Source organism: Pongo pygmaeus, chromosome 2 (assembly GCF_028885625.2).
Source record: "Pongo pygmaeus isolate AG05252 chromosome 2, NHGRI_mPonPyg2-v2.0_pri, whole genome shotgun sequence".
In the NCBI taxonomy this organism is placed as follows: domain Eukaryota; kingdom Metazoa; phylum Chordata; class Mammalia; order Primates; family Hominidae; genus Pongo; species Pongo pygmaeus.
Genome location: NC_085930.1, coordinates 106,910,001 through 106,931,033, shown reverse-complemented (window position 1 = coordinate 106,931,033; position 21,033 = coordinate 106,910,001). Strand labels below are relative to the sequence as shown.

The 21,033-nt window shown below is 43.9% G+C and overlaps 1 protein-coding gene across 2 annotated transcripts; it reads right to left on the bottom strand.

Moving 5' to 3' along the window:
• Nucleotides 1-18: 18 nt before the first annotated feature.
• On the bottom strand, nt 19-19,053 carry LOC129033408 (putative serine protease 46). Of its 2 annotated transcripts, XM_054481956.1 has the most exons (6): nt 18,619-18,742; nt 16,314-16,491; nt 15,888-16,147; nt 14,941-15,104; nt 1,576-1,675; nt 19-548 (listed from the first exon to the last, which is right to left on the bottom strand). In XM_054481956.1, the coding sequence occupies exons 1-6, from the start codon at nt 18,698-18,700 to the stop codon at nt 463-465; spliced, it is 870 nt and encodes a 289-aa protein (XP_054337931.1). In that variant the 5' UTR covers nt 18,701-18,742; the 3' UTR covers nt 19-462. The 2 variants fall into 2 exon arrangements, with proteins under 2 accessions (XP_054337931.1, XP_054337930.1); XM_054481955.1 differs by lacking the exon at nt 19-548 and having other exon boundaries at nt 1,253-1,675; nt 18,619-19,053.
• Between the last annotated feature and the right edge of the window lie 1,980 nt (nt 19,054-21,033).

Here is a 21,033-nt window from a genome sequence, read left to right as displayed (position 1 = left end):
GTTTTAAATAATGATTTTGAAAGACTGCTTCATTCTAAGCAACTACACCCCACCCCCACCCCATTCAGCAGATGCCCTTGCCCCACAGATCCATCTGCTTAGGAAAGAGAGCGCAGGCAAAGGGTCCCTCCACAGAGGAACACTGGTGCTTACCCCTGCGCCACTGTGGGATGAGGAGGTCACTTTGCACGTTACAATTTGGGGAACACATTGATGGTTCAGTGACACAGGAGGGTAATACATTTAAAAAGTCATGTGGGGTACTCAAAGCTGTTGGAAAATTCTAGCCTAATAGAAGATAAGGTGATCCAGCATTGTGGCATGCGCCTGTCCCAGCTACTCTCAGCTACTCAGGAAGCTGAGGCAGAAGGATCTCTTGAGCCCGGGAGTTCCAGTCCAGCCTGGGCAACATAGCACCCCCATCTCTACAAGAAAATAATTTTTTCTAAGATACCGTGAAAGTTAAATCAAGCCAGGATATTCTAACATGTGTCCAGGCTTGTGGTCTTGGGATACACACTTGAGCTGGCCAATCCATGCTCCAATCTCTGAAAAGACAGTAAATCACACCCTTCAGGTGCCCTGGGGGATAGGGGTGGCTGGTTGCTCAGCACCTGAGGACCACCAGGTCTGAGCAGCCCCTCATTCCTCACACAGGGGCAAGGCTCTGTTCTCAGCCTGGCTACCTCCAGTAGCCTTGCTCATGCTGCAGAGTCTAATGGAGGTCACCAAGGCAGCTCAGGAGCTCAGGGCACAGTTATCTCACACTTTCATTACCCAGGCAGGCACTCTGCCCTATCCCCACATCACCTACCTCTGCCAAAGAGGGAGGAGGAATTGGTCAGGCTCTGCAGACCCATGGAAGGATATGAAGGGTTGGGAGAAGCTAGTGGGTTCTGAAACACGGTCCATGATTGTGGGTCTGTGATCTGGCCATGGTGAGTTACTTGGGAAGAGGCCAGGCCTCGCAGGAAGGCCTGAGGGAAAGTGTCTGTCACATACCCGGGGGAGGGCCATGGGGACCTGGGGATTACTGGAGTGCTGGGATGACTAAGAAGGAGCTGCAGTCCCACATTTGGAAGAAGAGGGAGGGGAACAGTCTCCCAGGGTCACACAACAAGCACAAGACAGACACGGCATAAAGCTATCAGAGAAGGCTCAGCTTGAGAGAACAGCCAGGACTGCTTGGGGGTTAGGAAGGTTGTGAAGGGCTCTGGCCGAAGTCAGGAAGCAAGATGATCACTTGAGTGGCTCAAAGTTCAAAAGCATCTTCATTGAACAACAGAAAGTAACAGTGGCTCTTGGACCCTCCCCCTCACTCTGCCCTGCCATCCTGTGCAACCTCTTGTCTCCACTTCTGAGGGTAGAACAGATGGGAGGGAGAAGCAGCCCCCGGGAGGGACTGCCCTTGAAACACCGCTCACAGGAGCCACAGGGAGCCCAAGGAGCCCAGCAGAATATAACCAGTGAGGAAAACTGGGCTCAGGAAGGCAGGGCCAGCCCTACTGACGAACCTTATGTCAGCAACCTCAGTCCTGATCCACTGGTTGAAGTGGGCAGTGCTGGTATAGATACCTGGGAAGTGGCGCTGGCCACAACTAAAGCTCCAGCTCACCACTCCTATCTGAATCCAGGTCTTGTTCATTTGGCAGACAAGGGAGCTGCCAGAGTCAACCTGTAAAGAAAAGGAGGGAGGGCATAAGGATGGCAGCAGGAGGGCATCCCTGGCCTGAGCCCGACCCTCAGGATGAGCTCTGTGACACATAAGCTCTGCACTGGACCACGCCAGCCTCTGTCTTCATTTTCCTGCTAACTCTGACCCTAACTCCCCATCCCCTCCTCTGCCTTCCCCTTAAATCCTGGTGGTCTTTTTCTTTCCTGAAATCCTGCTTGCAGAGTGAGCTGTTTGAAATGCAAACCAGTTCTCCTCTTTTTGTGCAAACATGGGTTTACGGATAAGAATACTGTTTACAATGACATAAAACAAAAGGTCATAGCTGTTATTGCTGCTGATAGTGGGTTTCTTGTGATTTTTTAAAACTTTCTTTACACTCTTCTGTAATGTCAGAAAATTTTATAAATCAGAAAAACCACTCAATTCTATTTATTTTTAAAACATAATGCACACCAAGATTTACAGGACATAATCTAATGAAGAATGCAAAAGACTCTTAAGGAAAAAAGTAATAAACTGTACCTAAGGATATAAAAAAACACCTACATCAATGTACAGATATACTGTTGTTCAAAGCTGAGATAACTTAAAACAATGTGAAAATGTCAATTCTCAGCATTTGGCTTCCTGCACTATGGAAGACAAGATACCCTAACCAAATTTATTGCTAAAGATACCTACAAATGTGAGACTTTTTTAAAATTATGATTTTAAATGCATGGGTAAGCTAGCAAGAAAATAAAGACTCTTCAAAGTCCAAAACCTAAATGAGGGTTAGAATATAGAGGTCAGTAGAGCCCAGAAGACAGCTTTTGACCCAAGGCCCTTTGTCAAACACAGCAAAACTGAGCTTCAGTTTTCATAGCCTTGTTCATGGGTTCAGGACACAAAAGACAAAACCCAGAGCCTAACTAAGGGGAGGAGCCTCAGAGTAGACCCCTGCAAAAAGTTATGCCTTCAAAAAATGACCACACCCTCACAGTGAGGGTGAACTGGAAACACTCTCATATGAACTCACAATATGACTTCACACTGTCTGGGTGGTTCAAAAAACCTGAACCAAGGATGGAGGTGGTTTAAATTGGTGCTGGGATATTAACAATAGCAAAGACATAGAATTAGCCTAAATGCCCATCAAGGATAGACTGGATAAAGAACATGTGGTACATATATACCATGGAATACTATGCAGCCATAAAAAAGAACATGATCATGTCCTTTGCAGGGACATGGTTGCAGCTGGAGGCCATTATCCTTAGCAACCTAATGCAGGAACAGAAAACCAAACACCATATGTTCTCACTTGTAAGTGGGATCTAAATGATGAGAACTCATAAACACAAAGAAGGGAACAGACACTGGAGCCTACTTGATGGGGGAAGGTAGGAGGAAGGAGAGGATCAAGAAAAACAACTAATAGGTACTAGGCTCAAAACTTGGGTGATGAAATAATCTGTACAACAAAGCCCCATGACACAAGTTTACCTGTGTAACAAACCTGCACTTGTACCCCTGAACTTAAAAGTTAAAAATAAGTAAGTAAATAAAGTGATGCTGGGTTGGTCATACCTGCAGGCACCTGGCTGAAGCAAATGTAGATTCTGCCTGAAGGAACCTATCTTTCAAGCCACATCTCAGAGTAGTCCTACAATTAACACTCTAAGGAGCATGTCCTCGCTCCTCAAAACATTGCACACCACACAAGGAAGTTGAGGCACCGTGAGCAAATGTCAGCCAGCAAAATAACCGGGAGCAGTCAGGGCTTTTGAGGCTTGAGATACAGGAATGGCCACGGGGAAACTTTAACATGCCCGTGAGGGCACTCTTTCTTAGATTTGCTGGTGGGTACGCGGATGTTGCTAATGTTATTCTTTATTCTCCATATATATTTTATAAACATCCTTTTGTCTATTCAATACAGAGTAAAAGCAATTAAAAATCATAACAATGTCAATTCTCCTTACATTAGTCTCTCAAAGCAATTCCAATTAAAACGCCAGCAGGATTTTCTCAGGAACTTGACAATCTGATTCTAAAATTGATATTGAAGGATAATAGTCCTTAAATTCTAGGATGGTTTTGAGAAAGGAGAGAAAATTGGAGAGTCAGGTTGGGGGCAGATTTGACCTACCAGATAGTTACACATATTTTAAAGCTATAATTATAGAAATATAATTAAAGATGAGAAAGCCATAATTATAGAAATAGTGGGGTACTGGCATAGAAACAAAAAAATAGCCCAGTGGGGGCCGTGGAGAACCCGTAACCCGATATCTACCCAGGAGGACACTTGACACATGTTACACAAAGCATCACGTCTGCGGGAAATGAGGGCTCTGCAGTAGATGGTGGCAACGTTGTCTCACCAGAAGGAGAAAAGCGAAGTTGTATCCTACCGTAACAAAACTTCAGAGGAATTAAAACTCTGAATGTGAAAAGTAAAAATGATAAAGCTAATTAAAACATATAAGACCAGCACAGTGGCTCACACATGTAATTCCAACACTGGGAGGCCAAGGTGGCAGGATCACTCGAGCCCAGGAGTTCAAGACCAGCCTGGTCAACATAGTGAGACCCTGTCTTCACAAAAATAAAATTAGCCAGGCATGGTGGCACACACATTAGTCCTGGCTACTCTGGAGGCTAAGGCGGGAGGATCACTTGAGCCCAGGATTTCCAGGCTGTCATGAGCCCATGATCATGCCACTGCCCTCCAGCCTGGGCAACAGAGCCAGACTCTGTCTCTAAAATAAAAAATAAAACCAAAACCAAAATGCATATAGGACCATGTTTTTGTGACTTGGGATGAAGCATATTTTAAAAAATAAGATTCAAAACCCACAAACTGCTGGGTGCAGTGGCTCACACGGGTAATCCCAGCACTTCGGGAGGCTGGGGTGGGAGGATCGCTTGAGCCCAGGAGTTCAATATCAGGCTAGGCAACATAGTGACACCCCATGACTACAAAAAATTTAAAAATTAGTTCCATCTACTCAGCAGGCTGAGGTGGGAGGATCGCTTGAGCCCAGGAGGTTGAGGCTGCAGTGAACCATACCATGCCACTGTGCTGTAGCCTGGGTAACAGAGCAAGACTCTGTCTCAAAAAAACAAAACAAAAACAAGCAAACAAAACAAACTCACAAACCTGAAGAAATGTGTTAGGCTTGATTACATAAAAACTAAGGTTATCTGTTCAGTGAAGGATACCAAATCTCAATGAAGACTGATGAATTAAGATAGGGCTCTGTCTAAAACAAACCAGAGGTCAATATTGAACATATCTGAGGACCTCTTGAAAATAACAAGCAGACCGGGCACGGTGGCTCATGCCTGTAATCCCAGCACTTTGGGAGGCCAAGACGGGTGGATCACGAGGTCAGGAGATCGAGACCATTCTGGCTAACACGGTGAAACCCCGTCTCTACTAAAAATACAAAAAATTAGCTGGGCGTGATGGCAGGCGCCTGTAGTCCCAGCTACTCAGGAGGCTGAGGCAGGAGAATGGCGTGAATCCGGGAGACAGAGCTTGCATCTTGAGCCAAGATCACGCCACTGCACTCCAGCCTGGGGGACAGAGCAAGACTCCGTCTCAAAAAAAAAAAAGAAAAGAAAATAACAAGCAGAGTGAGTGAGTGAGTTGGGGGAGATGTGAGGCTTCCATGGCCTCACCATGGAGATTACACCAGGCCAGCTTCCTGATCTCCTGGCAGGGCAGGGAACCCCATCCCCAGGAGCACCAGAGAGTGGGGGGCTCCTGAAGTGAGGTTTAAATTTAAATAGAAACTTTTAATGGCACAAGGCATTTCATAACTGAAAGTGACTAAAAATTATGAACTCTGCCCAAAATGACGTTTGGGGAAGGAAGGAAAATTTGACATAGGATATGCAGGGGCAATTATTTGAAAGAATAAAACCATTTAATGTGAATACCTTAACAAATTCAGATGCCTCAGTAAACAATTACAGGAGGAGATATGCAGCACAATATAATTTATACCAACTAAAACACACACAGCAACACTATGCATTCTTCAAAGACACAGATATCTTTAATTTCACTTTATTATCATTATGATTATGATTATTTGAGATGGAGTCTTGCTCTGTCACGCAGGCTGGAGTGCAGTGGCGTGATCTTGGCTCACTGCAACCTCCACCTCCTGGGTTCAAGCTATTCTCCTGTCTCAGCCTCCCGAGTAACTGGGACTACAGGCGCATGCCACCACGCCCAGCTAATTTTTGTATTTTTAGTAGTGACGGGATTTTGCCATGTTGGCCAGGCTGGTCTCAAACTCCTGACCTCAGGTGATCCACCCACCTTGGCCTCCCAAAGTGCTGGGATTACAGGCCTAAGCCACCACGCCTGGCCTAATTACACATATTAGACAGATTTGAGTTGATGTTCTTTTGGGGGGAAGGGCAAATGGAAGATGAAGGAGAAAATGAAGTCAGTGATAATCACACCAGCAATGATAGTGTGAGGGCCCTTGCCTGAGATAGGGCTGATGGGACTCTAGGGGCCCAGAGAAAGTAAGAACATGAGAAAAGAAGAGAGAGAGAGAGATCCACTGTAGGTAAGCATTCTCTCACCTCAGTGAAATAAAACCAGAGTTCAGTAACAAAATGTGAGTCACTCCACCAACAGGAAAAAAATAACTTTCAAAACGTTAAAGTAAAAACAAAATCTACAATTAGAATGTAGAGTAAAGAGAGCATCACATTTTGCATAGGATGTGGGCCTAAACGGCACACGGATTGTCCTGGTCTAAAGTACTTTTAATATCAAGCAAGAGAGAATAAAAATAAATTATTTGTTATTATCATCAATTATCACTGCACATTCAGCTCAAGACACTTGAAAAGGAATTAATAAAGACAAAAAGAGGATAGTTCATGTGTTACAAAGCAGAAAAATCATAGACTTAAGAAATAAAAATCAATAGCTTATTCTTAAAAAACAACACGGCTGGGCACAGTGGCTCATGTCAGTAATCCCAGCACTTTGGGAGACTAAGGCAGGAGGATTACTTGAGCTCAGGAGTTCCAGACCAGCCTGGGCAAAACATAGTGAAATCCTGTCTCTACAAAAAATTTTAAAAATTAGCTGGGCATAGTGGCACACGCCTGTAGTCCCAGCTTCTCAGGAGGCTGAGGCAGAAGGATTTCCTGAGGCCATGAGTTCAAGGTAACAGTGAGCTATGATCACACCACTGCACTCCAGCCTGGGCAACAGAGTGAGACCCTGTTTCAAACAAAACAACAAGAACAACAAAACAGATAAGCACCTTGTGACTCTTACCAAGAAAAGCAGAAAGAGAAGGAAAAATGGAAACACTTCATGATTTGAGTAGAAAAGAAACTAGAACACATCCAGGGAAAATATACTTTCTCAGAATCTCAAGACTGTTGACAATTTCCTCTTTGTGGATTTACACTCTGGATGAAATGACCTTTTTCTATGAAACAGAAATCATTTAAACAAATTTAAAGAGTGACAGAAAGCCCGACAAGTCCAATAACTATGGGCAGAACAACTTAAAATATTCCCCAAGAGCAACCACTCAAAGGAAAACAGGCTTATGTGGTTTCATAGGCAACTGCTATCCAGCGTTCAAGGAGGAGATAATTTGTGTTATTTCAAATGTTCCAGAACATGAACAAATATTTTTCAAGTGAAGCATCGTCCTGATACTATCACTTGACAAAGGGATGCCTTTCTCTCTACATACCTTAAAGTGGAGCCCAGCGTCCCTGGAGGAAAAAGTAAAAAGGTTGTGTGCGTTGTGGTGTGTGGACTGTGCCACGTGGTACCATTTGTTCCCCGGGCCCAGACCTTTCTTAAGCCCAGTGTTATCCATGTCTGGCCCAGAGCCCAGCATACGGTGTCTGTTGAATGAATAAATAAATTAAAGTGTGCTCCACAAAAAGATATTATGAATCTGAATCCAACAGATGAATGAAACAAAAGTACACCATAAGCAGGGAGGAATGATCTTGGAATGCAGGGCGCATGGACATGAGGAATCTGTTTAGGGAACAGACTCTGCACCCTGAGTTAGAGCAGAGAGTCAGAAAACACATGTATAAAGGAGAACGTTCTTTCCTGAAATCAAATGCTGTGGTCAAACAGAAAGGAATGGCTCTCCCCTCAATAGATGACAGGCCAAATCAACACCATGGCATGCTTGAGGGTGAAGTGTAAGAAGCACTTCCATCAAAGTGGGCAGCAAGAGAAAACACAACTATGACTCTAGGTTGTTTTGGGGAGAGAGGGGGACTCAAAACAATAAAAAAGTAAAACACAAATAAAAGAGGTGAAATCATTACTAATTACAACTCATATGAGCATAGGCCTAGAAAGCTCAAGAGTCCACTAAAAATTCTTAGATATAATAAAAGAGTCAAGCAAGCTGAACTCCCAGATGTCTTCAACAAGAGGGGGAGTCTGGAGGATGGAAATGAAGAAAGCAAAAATGCAGGAAGTCTCTGGCCCCCTGCTAAGGAGGCTGTAGACACTGATTAACTACGTGATAATTCAATTTTAAATATATATGTGGAAAATACGAGGTGACCAATAGCAGAAGGAAATGTACATACGTAACTTCTAAACCGCTAGAGGATAAAAGCAGAGTGAAGAAAAAAAAATCAAACCAAAATGTAAGATGAGGGAACAAAAAAAATCCCCAGTCTTCTTGGTAAATAGATTAAAGAACAATCTCTCAGATGTGTTGAAAAATAATAGCATCCAGCTTTGTATTGTTTACAAGAGATACATCTAAAACTAAATGACACACTGTCTCATGGGAAATAATTTTTCTGGAATACGGTTCTGAATATTTGCAATTACACAAGAAAAAGAAATAAGAGGAAGACTTACAGGATTTTATTTTAGGAAAGAACGCTCAGCTTTATAAATATGTTTTCTGACTGTATGCTCTAACTCAATGTGCAGTCAGTTCCCTGAACAGATTCCTCACGTCATGCACATACACATTGGCAGGTGATGTATCTGTGGTCCACTCAATTGAAGAGAATCGGCTAGGTCCAGGAAGGTTGCTTATTACAAAGTATATACACAAAAATCTAAAATAAAAAAACAGAAAATACAACAAAAGAAAATATACCAGGCTGGGCACAGTGGCTCACGCCTGTAATCCCAGCACTTTGGGAGGCTGAGGAGGGCGGATCACCTGAGGTCAGGAGTTCGAGACCAGCCTGACCAACATGGTGAAACACCATCTCTAATAAAAATACCAAAAATTAGCTGGGCATGGTGGCGCACATCTGTAATCCCAGGTACTCAGGAGACTGAGACAGGAGAATGGCGTGAACCCAGGAGTCAGAGGTTGCAGTGAGCCGAGATCACGCCACTGCACTCTAGCCTGGGGCCACAGAACAAGACTCTGTCTGAAAATAATTAATTAATTAAAAAAATATATACACCACTCACAATAAGGACATAATATATAACATTTAGGAATAGACTCGGGAAGCAGCATACAGTAACTACATGGAGAAAGCTACAAACTCCTGCTCTATAGACATAAAGAAATAGTGCAAAATAAAAAGTCTTTATTTCCCTAAAAGGATCTATTAATTTCCACCAAAATCCCCATGTGATTTTCTTTTTGACAACTTTATTCTAAGACTGTGAAAAGGAACATGGGAGAACAGCAGGTAAATTCTTTAAAAGATGGAGAATGAAAGAGGACTTGCATTACCACATAAAAAAGAATTCTAAAGCTACAATAATTTTCAGAGTGGTGGCGGCATAGAGATGTAAATGGTAGGAAGACACCAAAATAGGGTGGGAATTAGAATACAATAAAGGGGCATTTCTGATTCATAGCCAAAAAACGAGTATTCAACAAAATATTTTTATGTAACAGGCTACACATTTGGAGAAAAATAATACTGAATTTCCTCTCTCAATCATCCAGATGAATCAAAATTTAAAGTATTTAAAGAAAATTAGAAAATGATGAACAAATAATTTTATAATCTTAGGATAGGAAAGGTATTTCTTTGTTGTTGTTGTTGTTGTTGTTGTTGTTGTTGTTGTTTGAGTCTCACTCTGTCGCCCAGGCTGGAGTGCAGTCGTGCGATCTCGTCTCACTGCAAGCTCCGCCTCCCGGGTTCAGGCCATTCTCCTGCCTCAGCCTCCCGAGTAGCTGGGACTACAGGCGCCCGCCACCATGCCCAGTTAATTTTTTGGGGGGATTTTTAGTAGACACGAGGTTTCACCGTGTTAGCCAGGATGGTCTCGATCTCCTGACCTCCTGATCCGCCCACCTTGGCCTCCCAAAGTGCTGGGATTACAGTCGTGAGCCACCGCGCCCGGCCAGGATAGGAAAAAAAAACCTAAAATCATGAAGGAAAATAATGATAGATGTAAACACATAAAAATTTTACATAACCTTATGGGAAAAAAAAACCTACACCAGAAAAAAAGGGTAAATGAGGTACAAATAGAGTAAAATATTGTAAAGCATTTTACAATGGGTTAAAACTTCCAGTAACCCAAAGTTTTGGGGTAAATTTGTATTCTGAAATAATTTGAGACTTTCAGAAAAGTTGCAAGTATAATATTTTACCCAGATTCACTAATTTTGATGTTTTACCATATGTTTTGTATTATGTCTACAAATGTATGCATACATATACATATATATATATAAATGCTTATGAGGCATTTGAAATTAAGCTGAAAAAGACATAATGCTCCTTTACCACTAGTTACTACAGAATAGAATACCCAGAGTTTTTGTAAATCAACAAAAACAAAAGTAGTTTAATAGAAGAACATGGGCAAAGGACATGGAAAAGTGTAGATGGTACATTAAATGAAGCAAGCATTTTATTTGGACTTCCTTTGTTCTTTTAAAATTGATTTAGAAGGTGAGTTTTTCCTTGACCCCGGGTAAAAACTTGGGCAGAACCAGAACATTTTGCCCACTGTGGTTAACGTAATCGTAATCGCCATGATTATACCAAGTGTCATATGAACATCTCACTTCAGAAATCAGAATATTCATTTCCATATAATAATCACAATGTTAGACTTGATTTAAAGTAAAACTTCTCCCCATTGCCATCAGGGCTTTGGCAAGTAGGAGGCTTCCCTCCCTGTAGCTTCCACTCCTCCTACCCCATCTTACTAATCTGATCTTCCTAACCTGCCAAGGTAACAGCAGCAGAGTGGGAGGGAAAGAACTGTCTTAACCGCCCCACCCCTCCCCTCCAGGCCACTGTGAGCTCTCTGAGTCTGGAGGGATTTGGAGCTGACTCTCCCCCTACCTTGAGGGGTACGCATCAGGCTTTCTGAGTGATCCTGCGGGTACCTCTCCCAGTAGACTTGCAGTGTGGAACAGGCACCCCCAGCCTGCTCATCCCTGTCCCCTTAAAGGGAGAAAGGTGAGCTCATAGATGCAGTTCTCTCCAGAGAAATTCTCCTCACAAAATCACCTCCAACCCTACCCTCTGGACCCTTTGATACAGACATGTAGCCGAATATCAGTCACACAACTCTCTTTGAATTCTGATACTTACTGTATTTTGATATCTTTATTGAAACTTCCTACTTATCCTATTAAACAAGCAATTTACAGAATTTCTCAATGTCATGAAATAATAACAAAAATATAAGTTTTAGTCTACCAAAAGGACAAAAGTTAAAATAAAAATAATACCTAGTGCTGGTGATGATGCAGGAAAAGTCATTTATCTACTGTTGGTGTTAATATAAATGGATCAAATCTTTGGGAGGCTAATTTGCAAATATCTATTGAAATTTTAAATATATATACAACTGATTTTGTAATTACACTTCTAAAAAATTATTGTAGCTAAATGTTTGAACAAATGTGAAAAGGTATTCAATTTTTTTTATTCTGGCATAGTAAAAAAAATACTGAAATGAGCTCAAATATCTGTCAATAGAAGAATGGTTAAGTAGATTGTGGCATAGCCATATGAGAAAATTATTATTCAAGGAAGATAGAATATATTTATATGTATAGACCTAGAAAGAAGTCCAAGATATATTTTAAGTAAAAATGTAAAAGTTGGAGAATAAAATTTTATAACAGTCCTTTATTAAAAATCATAACCAGAGGCCGGGCACGGTGGCTTACACTTGTAATCCCAGCACTTTTGGAGGCCGAGGTGGATGAATCATCTGAGGTCAGGAGTTTGAGACCAGCCTGACCAACATGGTGAAACCCCATCTCTACTAAAAATACAAATTAGCTGGGCATGGTGGCGCATACCTGTAATCTCAGCTACTTGGGAGGCTGAGGCAGGAGAATCACTTGAACCCGGGAGGCGGAAGTGCAGTGAGCTGAGATCATGCCATTGCACTCCATCCTGGGCAACAAGGGCAAAACTCCGTCTCAAAAAAAAAAAATCAAAACCAGAAAAAAAAAAAACAACTAATGTAGAATTTTATATGTATAGAAAGACGTATTAGGAATATAAACCAAACAATTTAGTGTAGAAATTTCTAGGTAGTTTGATTATAGGAAAGTCTCATTTTCTAATTTTGCACTTATGTATTACTTTTTAAACAAAATGTGTGCTTTTTTTTCAAAATCACAGAACATATTTTAAAATAAACTAGTGATGATGGAATCACAACAGTGAAAATTTAAGAGATGAATTTAAAGTTCAAATCAAATTAAGATTTTATGATCTTAAATGCTTTAAACACAAAACTAGAAAGAGTAAATCTTCTCAGCATATTCCATATAATTGATACCACTTTAGAACTAATTTTAAGACAAGGAAACTGAGCTGGAAATCAATAACAACAACAAAAAAACCATGCATAGGTCAAAATAAAATCAAAATAGAAATTTTATAAAATATTGTGGCATGAAACTAAAGCCATATTTAGAGGGAAATATGTAGACTCAAAAATTTGTATTGAGAAGGAAGAAAGAACAAAAATAAATTATGTAAGTGTCCAACTGAAAAAAACTATCCGTTGTGTTTACACAACCTTGATATATGAGAGAGGTAGTGACAGCCAGTGCAGGAAATGACTTTTTCAATAAATAGCATTAGGAAAATTGGTAGTCCACATGAGAAGATAAATAAAAATAGATTCCTATCTTACACCATTCCCAAAATGAATGCCACATGGTTTCAATATGTGAAAACCATAATTTCCAAATTCTGAGGGAAAAAATATAGGAGAATGTCTTTATGACCTTGGGAAAAGGAATGATTAAATAAGACACAAAAAGCATAAATCAGAGACATGATATATTTGACTAAAATAAAACCTAAATTGCTGTTCAGCAAAGTACAATACAAAAAAAATAAAAAGATAAATGGAAAACTGGGAGAAGATTTTGCAATATACATAATGAACATAGAATTTGTATCCAGAATATTAAAAAATAAAAAAATGAAAAAGGAAAACAATAGTAAAATGTCCAAAGTATATGAATAAGTGATTCATAGAAGAAGAATCACAAACAGTGAATTAACATACGAACTGCACAACCACATCAGTAACTAGGGACATGCACATTGCAACCGCAACGGGTACTATTTCCCGTCCATTGGAATGGAAAACATTTTATAGTCTGACAATACCAAACGCTGGCAAGAAATGGAGCAAGGAACTCTCAAATACTGCTGTTAGAATATAAATTAATACGATCACTTTGGAAAACAATTTGACCATGGCTATTAAAGATGAACGTAAATACAGCCTATGACCCAGCACTCCTGTGCAGATACATCTTGCTGAGAAATTGTGGAACATGTAAATAGGGAGGTGTGTGTGAGAATACTTAGAGCAGCAGCAGAGTTTGTGATATGAAAAAATTGGAAACTCTCTCAATGTTAATAAACAAGAGCTTGGGTAAATTGCGGCATATTCACAAAAGAGAATATTGTAGCGCATTTAATGCATAAAACCTGCATGTATCCATATGAATAAATCTCAAAACCAATGTTGAATAGAAGGTGCAAGTGGCAGGTGGCAGAAGTATTCATTCTGTGCTTGCAGAATGAATGTCACTTATGCAAAACAGGTTCTGCCCGCACATGGCCCACATCTGGGCGTGTAGCTGATGCTCAGAAGTGATAAACTAACCTGAGAAGCACTGCCATCACTACTTTCATTGTGGACAGGGACAAGAGTATTTCACCCTTATTTTACAGACTAAATGGAAGCCCAGGGGAAGGAGATTTTCTTTTCTTTTCTTTTCTTTTTTTATTTTACTTTAAGTTTCGGATACATGCGCAGAACGTGCAGGTTTGTTACATAGGTATAGCGTGCCATGGTGGTTTGCTGCACCCATCAACCCATGATCTAGGTTTTAAGCCCTACATGCATTAGGTAGTTGTCCTAATGCTATCCCTCCCCTTGCCCCCTACCCTCCAACAGACCCTGGTGTGTGTTGTTCCCCTCCCTGTGTCCATGTGTTCTCATTGTGCAACTCCCACTTATGAGTGAGAACATACAGTGGTTAGGTTTTCTGTTCCTGTGTTAGTTTGCTGAAGATCATGGCTTCCAGCTTTATCCGTGTCCCTGCAAAGGACATAATCTCATTCTTTTTATGGCTGCATAGTATTCCATGGTGTATATATACTACGTTTTCTTTATCCAGTCTATCATTGATGGGGCTATTTGGGTTGGTTCTATGTATTTGCTATTGTACATAGTGCTGCAATAAACATACATGTGCATGTGTCTTTTTTTTTTTTTTGAGACAGAGTCTCACTCTGTCAGCCAGGCTGGAGTGCAGTAGCACAGTCTCGGCTCACTGCAACCTCCACCTCTTGCGTTCAAGCGATTCTCCTGCCTCAGCCTCCCAAGTAGCTGGAACTACAGGTGCATGCCATCATGCCCAGCTAATTTTTCTATTTTTAGTAGAGACAGGGTTTCACCATGTGTGCTGGGCTGGTCTCCATCTCTTGACCTTGTGATCTGCCTACCTCGGCCTCCCAAGCATTTGTCTTTATAGTAGAATGATTTTTATTCCTTTGGGTATACACCCAATAATGGGATTGCTGGATCAAACGGTATTTAAAAAGTGAAGAAACTAGATACTGGTGAGGCTGTGGAGAAATAGGAACACTTTTACACTGTTGGTGGGAATGTAAATTAGTTCAACCATTGCGGAAGACAGTGTGACGATTCCTCAAGGATCTAGAACCAGGAGGTTTTCATAAGGGGTCCCAGTGCTGTGTGAAAAGAAAATGCATGACTCATGAAAGCCTTCTCCTGCCCCAGTCCACAAGCTCCGCACCTGACAAGTGTCCAAGCCCCATTCAGAGCGGGCACACAGCACATCATTCCCGATGAAGCCCTTCTTGTCCTTCAAGAAGAGGAATCGGTACCGCTGTTTGCAGATGTCATTGTTCACGATCCTGACAGCCACCTCGTGAAGACTGTAGGGGGTACTTGGGGTCACTGAGGAAACAGAGAGCCAGCCTTGTCATCCCCTCAGCTTTTCGGCACATCCGCATCACAGAGTTGTCCACATTTGCTAAGGTGGGAGGGACGACCATTTCCTGGGATGGTGATTGATAAAGGCCCCAGCCCGCAGCCTAACTTTTGAAACAGCCCAGCTCATTAAAAAAGACTACGCAAAAGTGTCCCAAGGGGCTTGGAGTGATATCCAGGCACCAAAGGACAAGTAGGACAAGAGGGGATTTCTCCAGGAATTCAGGTTCTATGAGGGTGAAGAGCTCAGCTCTGCCCCATGGCCACCGGCAAGGTGCCAAGACCCTAGAGCCCCAAGACGGCACCCCCTGGAAAGCAGGACCCGACAAAGCCTCCCAGATTCTAGGATCCAAGGAGAGCACCAGCAGGGGCCAGACCTCCAGGAATTTGGGGGTACCTCAGGATAACCAGTACACAAGATGGATAGAGAAGCCTCAATACCTCAGTATGTCCTGAGATTGTGGCCCTCATGCCATTAATGGGAACTCCATTAATAACCAAGAATTCACTTCCTGCCATGCTGCAGGGTAAGCACTTGGCATTTCATTTAACTCCACTTTGGGAACTGAGGTCCATGCAGGTCACATGTGTCTTTTACACTAGAGCACTGGGTATATCTTTGTATCAAGAGGTCAGGAAATGTTTGCTGCCTGAGTGAATGAGTGAATAAACGAATGAATGAAGGAGCCCGTGATGGGGCTGTGTTCTGAGGAGGCGAGTGTCTTGTAACCTCTGCCAGCCTTCACTCACCTTTTTTCCCTGTAGTTCCCCAGCCGATTACCCAGCACAAGCTTCCAATGGATGGCTTGAATTTGATGTTAGGGAGGCAGACAGGCTGGACGAAGGGGGACCACGAGATGGAGTCCCTGAGCTTTAGGAGGGCAATGTCCTGAGACATGAGATTGCTGAAATCCTTATGAATCACCATGCGAGTGAGCAGGAGCTGAGTGCCATTTCCTGGGAGCTGGTGGACTCCCACCATCACGGAGTACAGGCTGGGGTCCTTGGATCTGCAGGACCATGGGTAAGAGGCAGGTCGCCAATGGTAAGGCCATAAGGGAGGAGACAGGCCCTGAGCTCAGGACCACCCAGCCAGGCCCCCTGCTCCCAGATCCCTAGATTCACCAGGGACCCCCCCAGGCCAGAAAGCAAAGTCCCCAGCCCCCGCTCACTGACCTCTGCAAGCAGTGCGCAGCCGTGAGGACCCACTGGTGGTGGATGAGGGAGCCACTGCAGATGTACGTGCCCAGGAAAAGGATGCTCACCTGCCATGGCCACTTGCCTACCTCTACCAGCTTCCCCTTCACCACCCTGCAGGACACGTTGGTCTGACCGCAGGCCCGGAGCCAGGGCCCTGAGGAAAGAGGATCTCAGGCAGCAAAGGGCAGCCCTCACACCCCTGGACACAGCAGATTTGAGACAGAGAGAGCTGCCTTCCAGCTCTGCCATAAGCAGCCACTGCCACACGCACATGTGAGAAGGGGCTTTTCCCACTGCCTCAAAACTGGCAACCAGTCGGGCACGGTGGCTCACACCTATAATCGCAGCACTTTGGGAGGCCAAAGTGGGTGGATCGCTTGAGGTCAGGAGTTCAAGACCAGCCTGGCCAACATGATGAAACCCCATCTCTACTAAAAATACAAAAATTAGCCTGGCGTGGTGGCATGTGCCTGTAATCCCAGCTACTCGTGAGGCTGAGGCAGGAGAATTGCTTGAACCTGGGAGGTGGAGGTTGCAGTGAGCCAAGATCATGCCACTGCACTCCAGCCTGGGTGACGGAGCCAGATCTATCTCAAAAAAAAAAAAAAAAGGCAACCAAAGGCCAGGGTCACCACTGCACTCCAGCCTGGGTGACGGAGCCAGACTCTATCTCAAAAAAAAAAAAAAAAAGGCAACCAAAGGCCAGGGTCAGCAGGTACCCCACGTTCTAGAGTTCCCAAACAATGAGGACCAGACAACTCCTCCTGGGCTTGTTATAAGCCATCACCCAGGACTCATCCTTGCCCGTAGTTTACACAAACAGATGCTTGGGGGAGAGAAGCAGAAGAGAGAATCACCACAGGGGTGAGCTGTCAGCCAGGGGATAGGTGATGGGGCACAAGTCATCCAGGCTGCCTGTCCCCAGTGAAGAGTAATGTCACACTGCACTGCTCCAGGGGCCACCCATGCCCCTGGAGGTGCGGTCCTTGTGATCGTGTAGGGAAGTGAGTAGAGATGTGTGTCCATTCCCTCCTTGACTCTCTGGCCCCAGCAGCAGGGGTGAGAAGAGAGCAGGCTGCACTGAACCAGGTGTGAGATGGAGATTTTAAATGGGCCCAGTCTGGATTGCTACAGGTATTTACTAACTAAACATCATAAAGGATAAGAAAGGGAGAAAGTCACACCAGTAATCACAGAGCTTTGGAAAGCCCAGGAGGGAGGATGGCTTGAGGCCAGGAGTTCAAGGCCAGCCTGAGCAACATAGCGAGATCTTATTTCCACAAAAGCAAAATTAATCAGGTGTGGTGGCTCACACCTGTAGTCCCAGCTACTCAGGAGACTGAGGCAGGAGGATCACTTGAGTCCAGGAGTTCAAGGCTACAGTGAACTAGGATTGCACCCTCCATCCCAGCCTGGGTGACAGAGCAAGACCCTGTCTCTAAAAAAAATTTAATCTTTTTTTTTTTTTAAATATGGAACGCTTCACGAATTTGCATGTCATCCTCTTTTCACCCCCAAAGAGTCTATTGAACACAGGTATTGAATTCTGGCTACAGCACTCGCAAACCACTGAAGCTCTGTGAGTCTCAATTTCCCACTGTGAAATGGAATGCTGGTGAAGCTCACCTCACAAGGTGTTGCGATCTCACTCAGTCTCAGCCACGCTGATACGGAGTGGGCACTAAGCCTCACTTCCTCATCATCGCAAGATGGGGTCTCCTATGACTGTGCCTCCCAAACAAGCTCACTTGTTCCATGGATGTTAGTGTTAGTCTGTTCCTTTTTTTTTTTTTTTTTTTGAGATGGAGTCTCACTTTGTCACCCAGGCTGGTGTGCGGTGGTGTGATCTCAGCTCACTGCAACCTCCACTTCCCAGGTTCAAGCTGTTTTCGTGCCTCAACCTCCTGAGTAGCTGGGATTACAGATGTGCACCACCATGCCCAGATAATTTTTGTATTTTTAGTAGAGACAGGGTTTTGCCATGTTGGCCAGACTAGTCTCAAGTGATCCACCCTCCTTGGCCTCCCACAGTGCTGGGATTACAGGCATAAGCCACTGTGCCCACTGCGTTCCCCCCATTTTTAATAAGGCTCTTCCCTCCTGTCATGGTCACCCTGGAAATTGGAACTGCCCTGACACCGTTTGGGTCCCCAGTCTGCTGAGGATGTGCCACCCACCAGGACATGGACACACCAAGGCCCGTCAGGCATGAGGACAGCCCAACACAGGCACCCGGCAAACAGACCCCTCTGGCCTCCATCCCATGTCCCTGAAGCCTTACCTTCAATATATGGCTGATAATCTAATCTGGCAGAAGAAAGCGGAGATGTAAGGCTTTGAAGATCCCCCGGCCCACAGGCCATGGCAAGCGGGTATCCACTCCTCAATGCTCCTTCTAACGGATGTGGAGGCAGAGGGGGTGGGGCACCTCCACTATGCCAAGATTCTAGAACTCATGCTTTGTGTGTTCATGACTGTGGGGAGTAGGCATCTGCCCCAAGGTTGGAGGCCTACCTGGCTGTGGCAGTCACAGGACTCTGAGAAGGAGGCAGTGTGGTCATGGCAAGGCCCTGCCAGGGCCACAAGGTGATGCTGCTGTCAGGAACCTCCCTGGAGTGGTACTCCTGGTGCTCGGCCCGTGACAGTGCCTCCTGGGCCCAGCTCTCTGCAGTGTACCCTATGTCCAGCCTTGGCCTTGATGGTGCCCCCGGTGTGTAGTTCTGAGCCTGTGACAGTACAATGTGCCTGGCTCGTGACAGTGCCTGGTACCTGGCCCATGAAGCACCCTAGTGCCCAGCCCAGGCTCCTTTGTGAACCCCCTCTCACGCCTCCCTGGAGGTGTGGAAACTGAGGCACTGAGAGGGAGATAACTAGTTCTTGTAGTATGTGATGTGATTGAGGTGGAACTGGAAGTTTCTTTTTTCCCTCAGCGTCTGTATTTTCTTTACTTTTCTTTTTTTTCAGACAGGGTCTCACTCTGTCACCACGCTGGAGTGTGATGGTGGTGAGATCATAGCTCACTGCAGCCTCCACCTCCCAGGCTCAAGCAATCCTCCTACCTTAGCCTCCCGAGTAGCTAGGACCACAGGTGTGCACCATCATGCCTGGCTAATTTTTTTTAAATTTTTTGAGAGACAAGGTCTCACTGTGCTGCCCAGGCTGGTCTCAAGCTCCAGGGATTACAGGCATAAGCCACTGTGCTCAGCCCAAGGTCTGTATTTTCAAAGGAAAGAGCTCCTGGGTTGAGGAAATCTAGGTATGTTTAACCTGGGAGGGTGGCTTCCTGAGAGGAAGCCACTTGCAGGCTTGGGTCTTCACAAATCAGCAGAATGAATGACATCTGGGGACACCTCATCACCACTCCCCCGAGGTCTCCCCTCCCAAGGATCCCAGGCTCCTCACACTGTCCATGCAGGAAGCTCCTGCTCCACCCTGCAGCCAGTGCTGCCAAGGACACGGAGTGACGAGGTTGTTCACACACTGCTGGGGAGATAAACTGACATGACCACTATAAATGACTGTTTGGAATCATTTAGCAGAGCAGAAAGTGTGCCTACCCCACAACCCACAGTTCCACTCCTGGCTTCATGCCCTAGAAACTGCACAGATGCAGCAGGACAGGTGCAAGAGACTGTTCACTAGCAGTGCTGCTGGGAAGAGTCCCAGCTGGAAACTATCCAACTGCCATCCAAGGTGCAACAGCTATGCGGAATCTTCAGCGGCGGTGAGAATGGATGAGCTGCTGCTACACCTAGCTGGGAGGTGACGCTCATAACCCTTTTCTGAGTGACAGAATTCAGATACAAAAGTCAGATACAGTCTGTGTACTGTATGAAATTAAAAAACAGGCAAAACAAACTAATTTTAGAGCTATATGGTAGAAAATCAAGGCAATTATTATCTGTACAATCAGATTCCCTCCAGGGGGAAAGACATAGAAAGGGAAAGAGGGAGAAAGAAAAGAGAAACTTCAGAGAAGAGAAACGCTATCACTCTTCTGCCTTTGCAGAAAATAATTCTTTGGGGGAAACAACCAATCAATAAAACAAAACAGGATAACTGAATAAAGATCAGGCATATCTGTTATCACAACCAATGTGAATGCATAAAATTCTACTTTTAAAATAAAAAGATCCTCATGTTGGGTAGAAAAAAACCCATCCATATACTACTTATTAAAGACACACCAAAAACAAAGTGGCATAAATAAGGTGAAAGTAAAAAGATGTGGCTGGGCTTGGTGGCTCACACCTGCAATCCCAGAACTTTGGGAGGCTGGGGCGGGTGGATGGCTTGAGCCCAGGAGTTCGACCCCAGCCTAGCCAATGTAGTGAGACCTCGTCTTTACAAAAAATAAAAAAAAATGAGCCAGGTGTGGTGGCATGCACCTGTGGTCCCAGCTACCCGGGAGGCTGACATTGTGGTGAGCTGAGATCACGCCACTGCACTCCAGACTGGGCAACAGAGTGAGACTCTGTCTCAAAAAATATTAATTAAAAAAATTAGAAATTAATAAAAATTTTAAAAGATAGGCAAAAATATATTTATATGCAAGCAAAAGTGGCAATGGCAATGTTAATCTCTAAAAATGATTCAAGGCAAATGATTTAAACAGGAAAAGAAAGCTATTTTGTGTTGAAAAAGGCACAAATTGCAATATGTAACATCATAAAGTTCTGTCCATCAATAAAATAAC

Coding starts and splice junctions, on each gene's coding strand:
- LOC129033408 (XM_054481955.1), bottom strand. CDS start 18,700: ATGGCCTGTGGGCCGGGGGATCTTCAAAGCCTTACATCTCCGCTTTCT. Junction 16,148..16,313: donor GCTGCGCACTGCTTGCAGAG/GTCAGTGAGCGG, acceptor ATGGTCCTGCAG/ATCCAAGGACCCCAGCCTGT. Junction 1,676..14,940: donor GGGGCTTGGACACTTGTCAG/GTGCGGAGCTTG, acceptor TTTTCTTTACAG/GTTGACTCTGGCAGCTCCCT.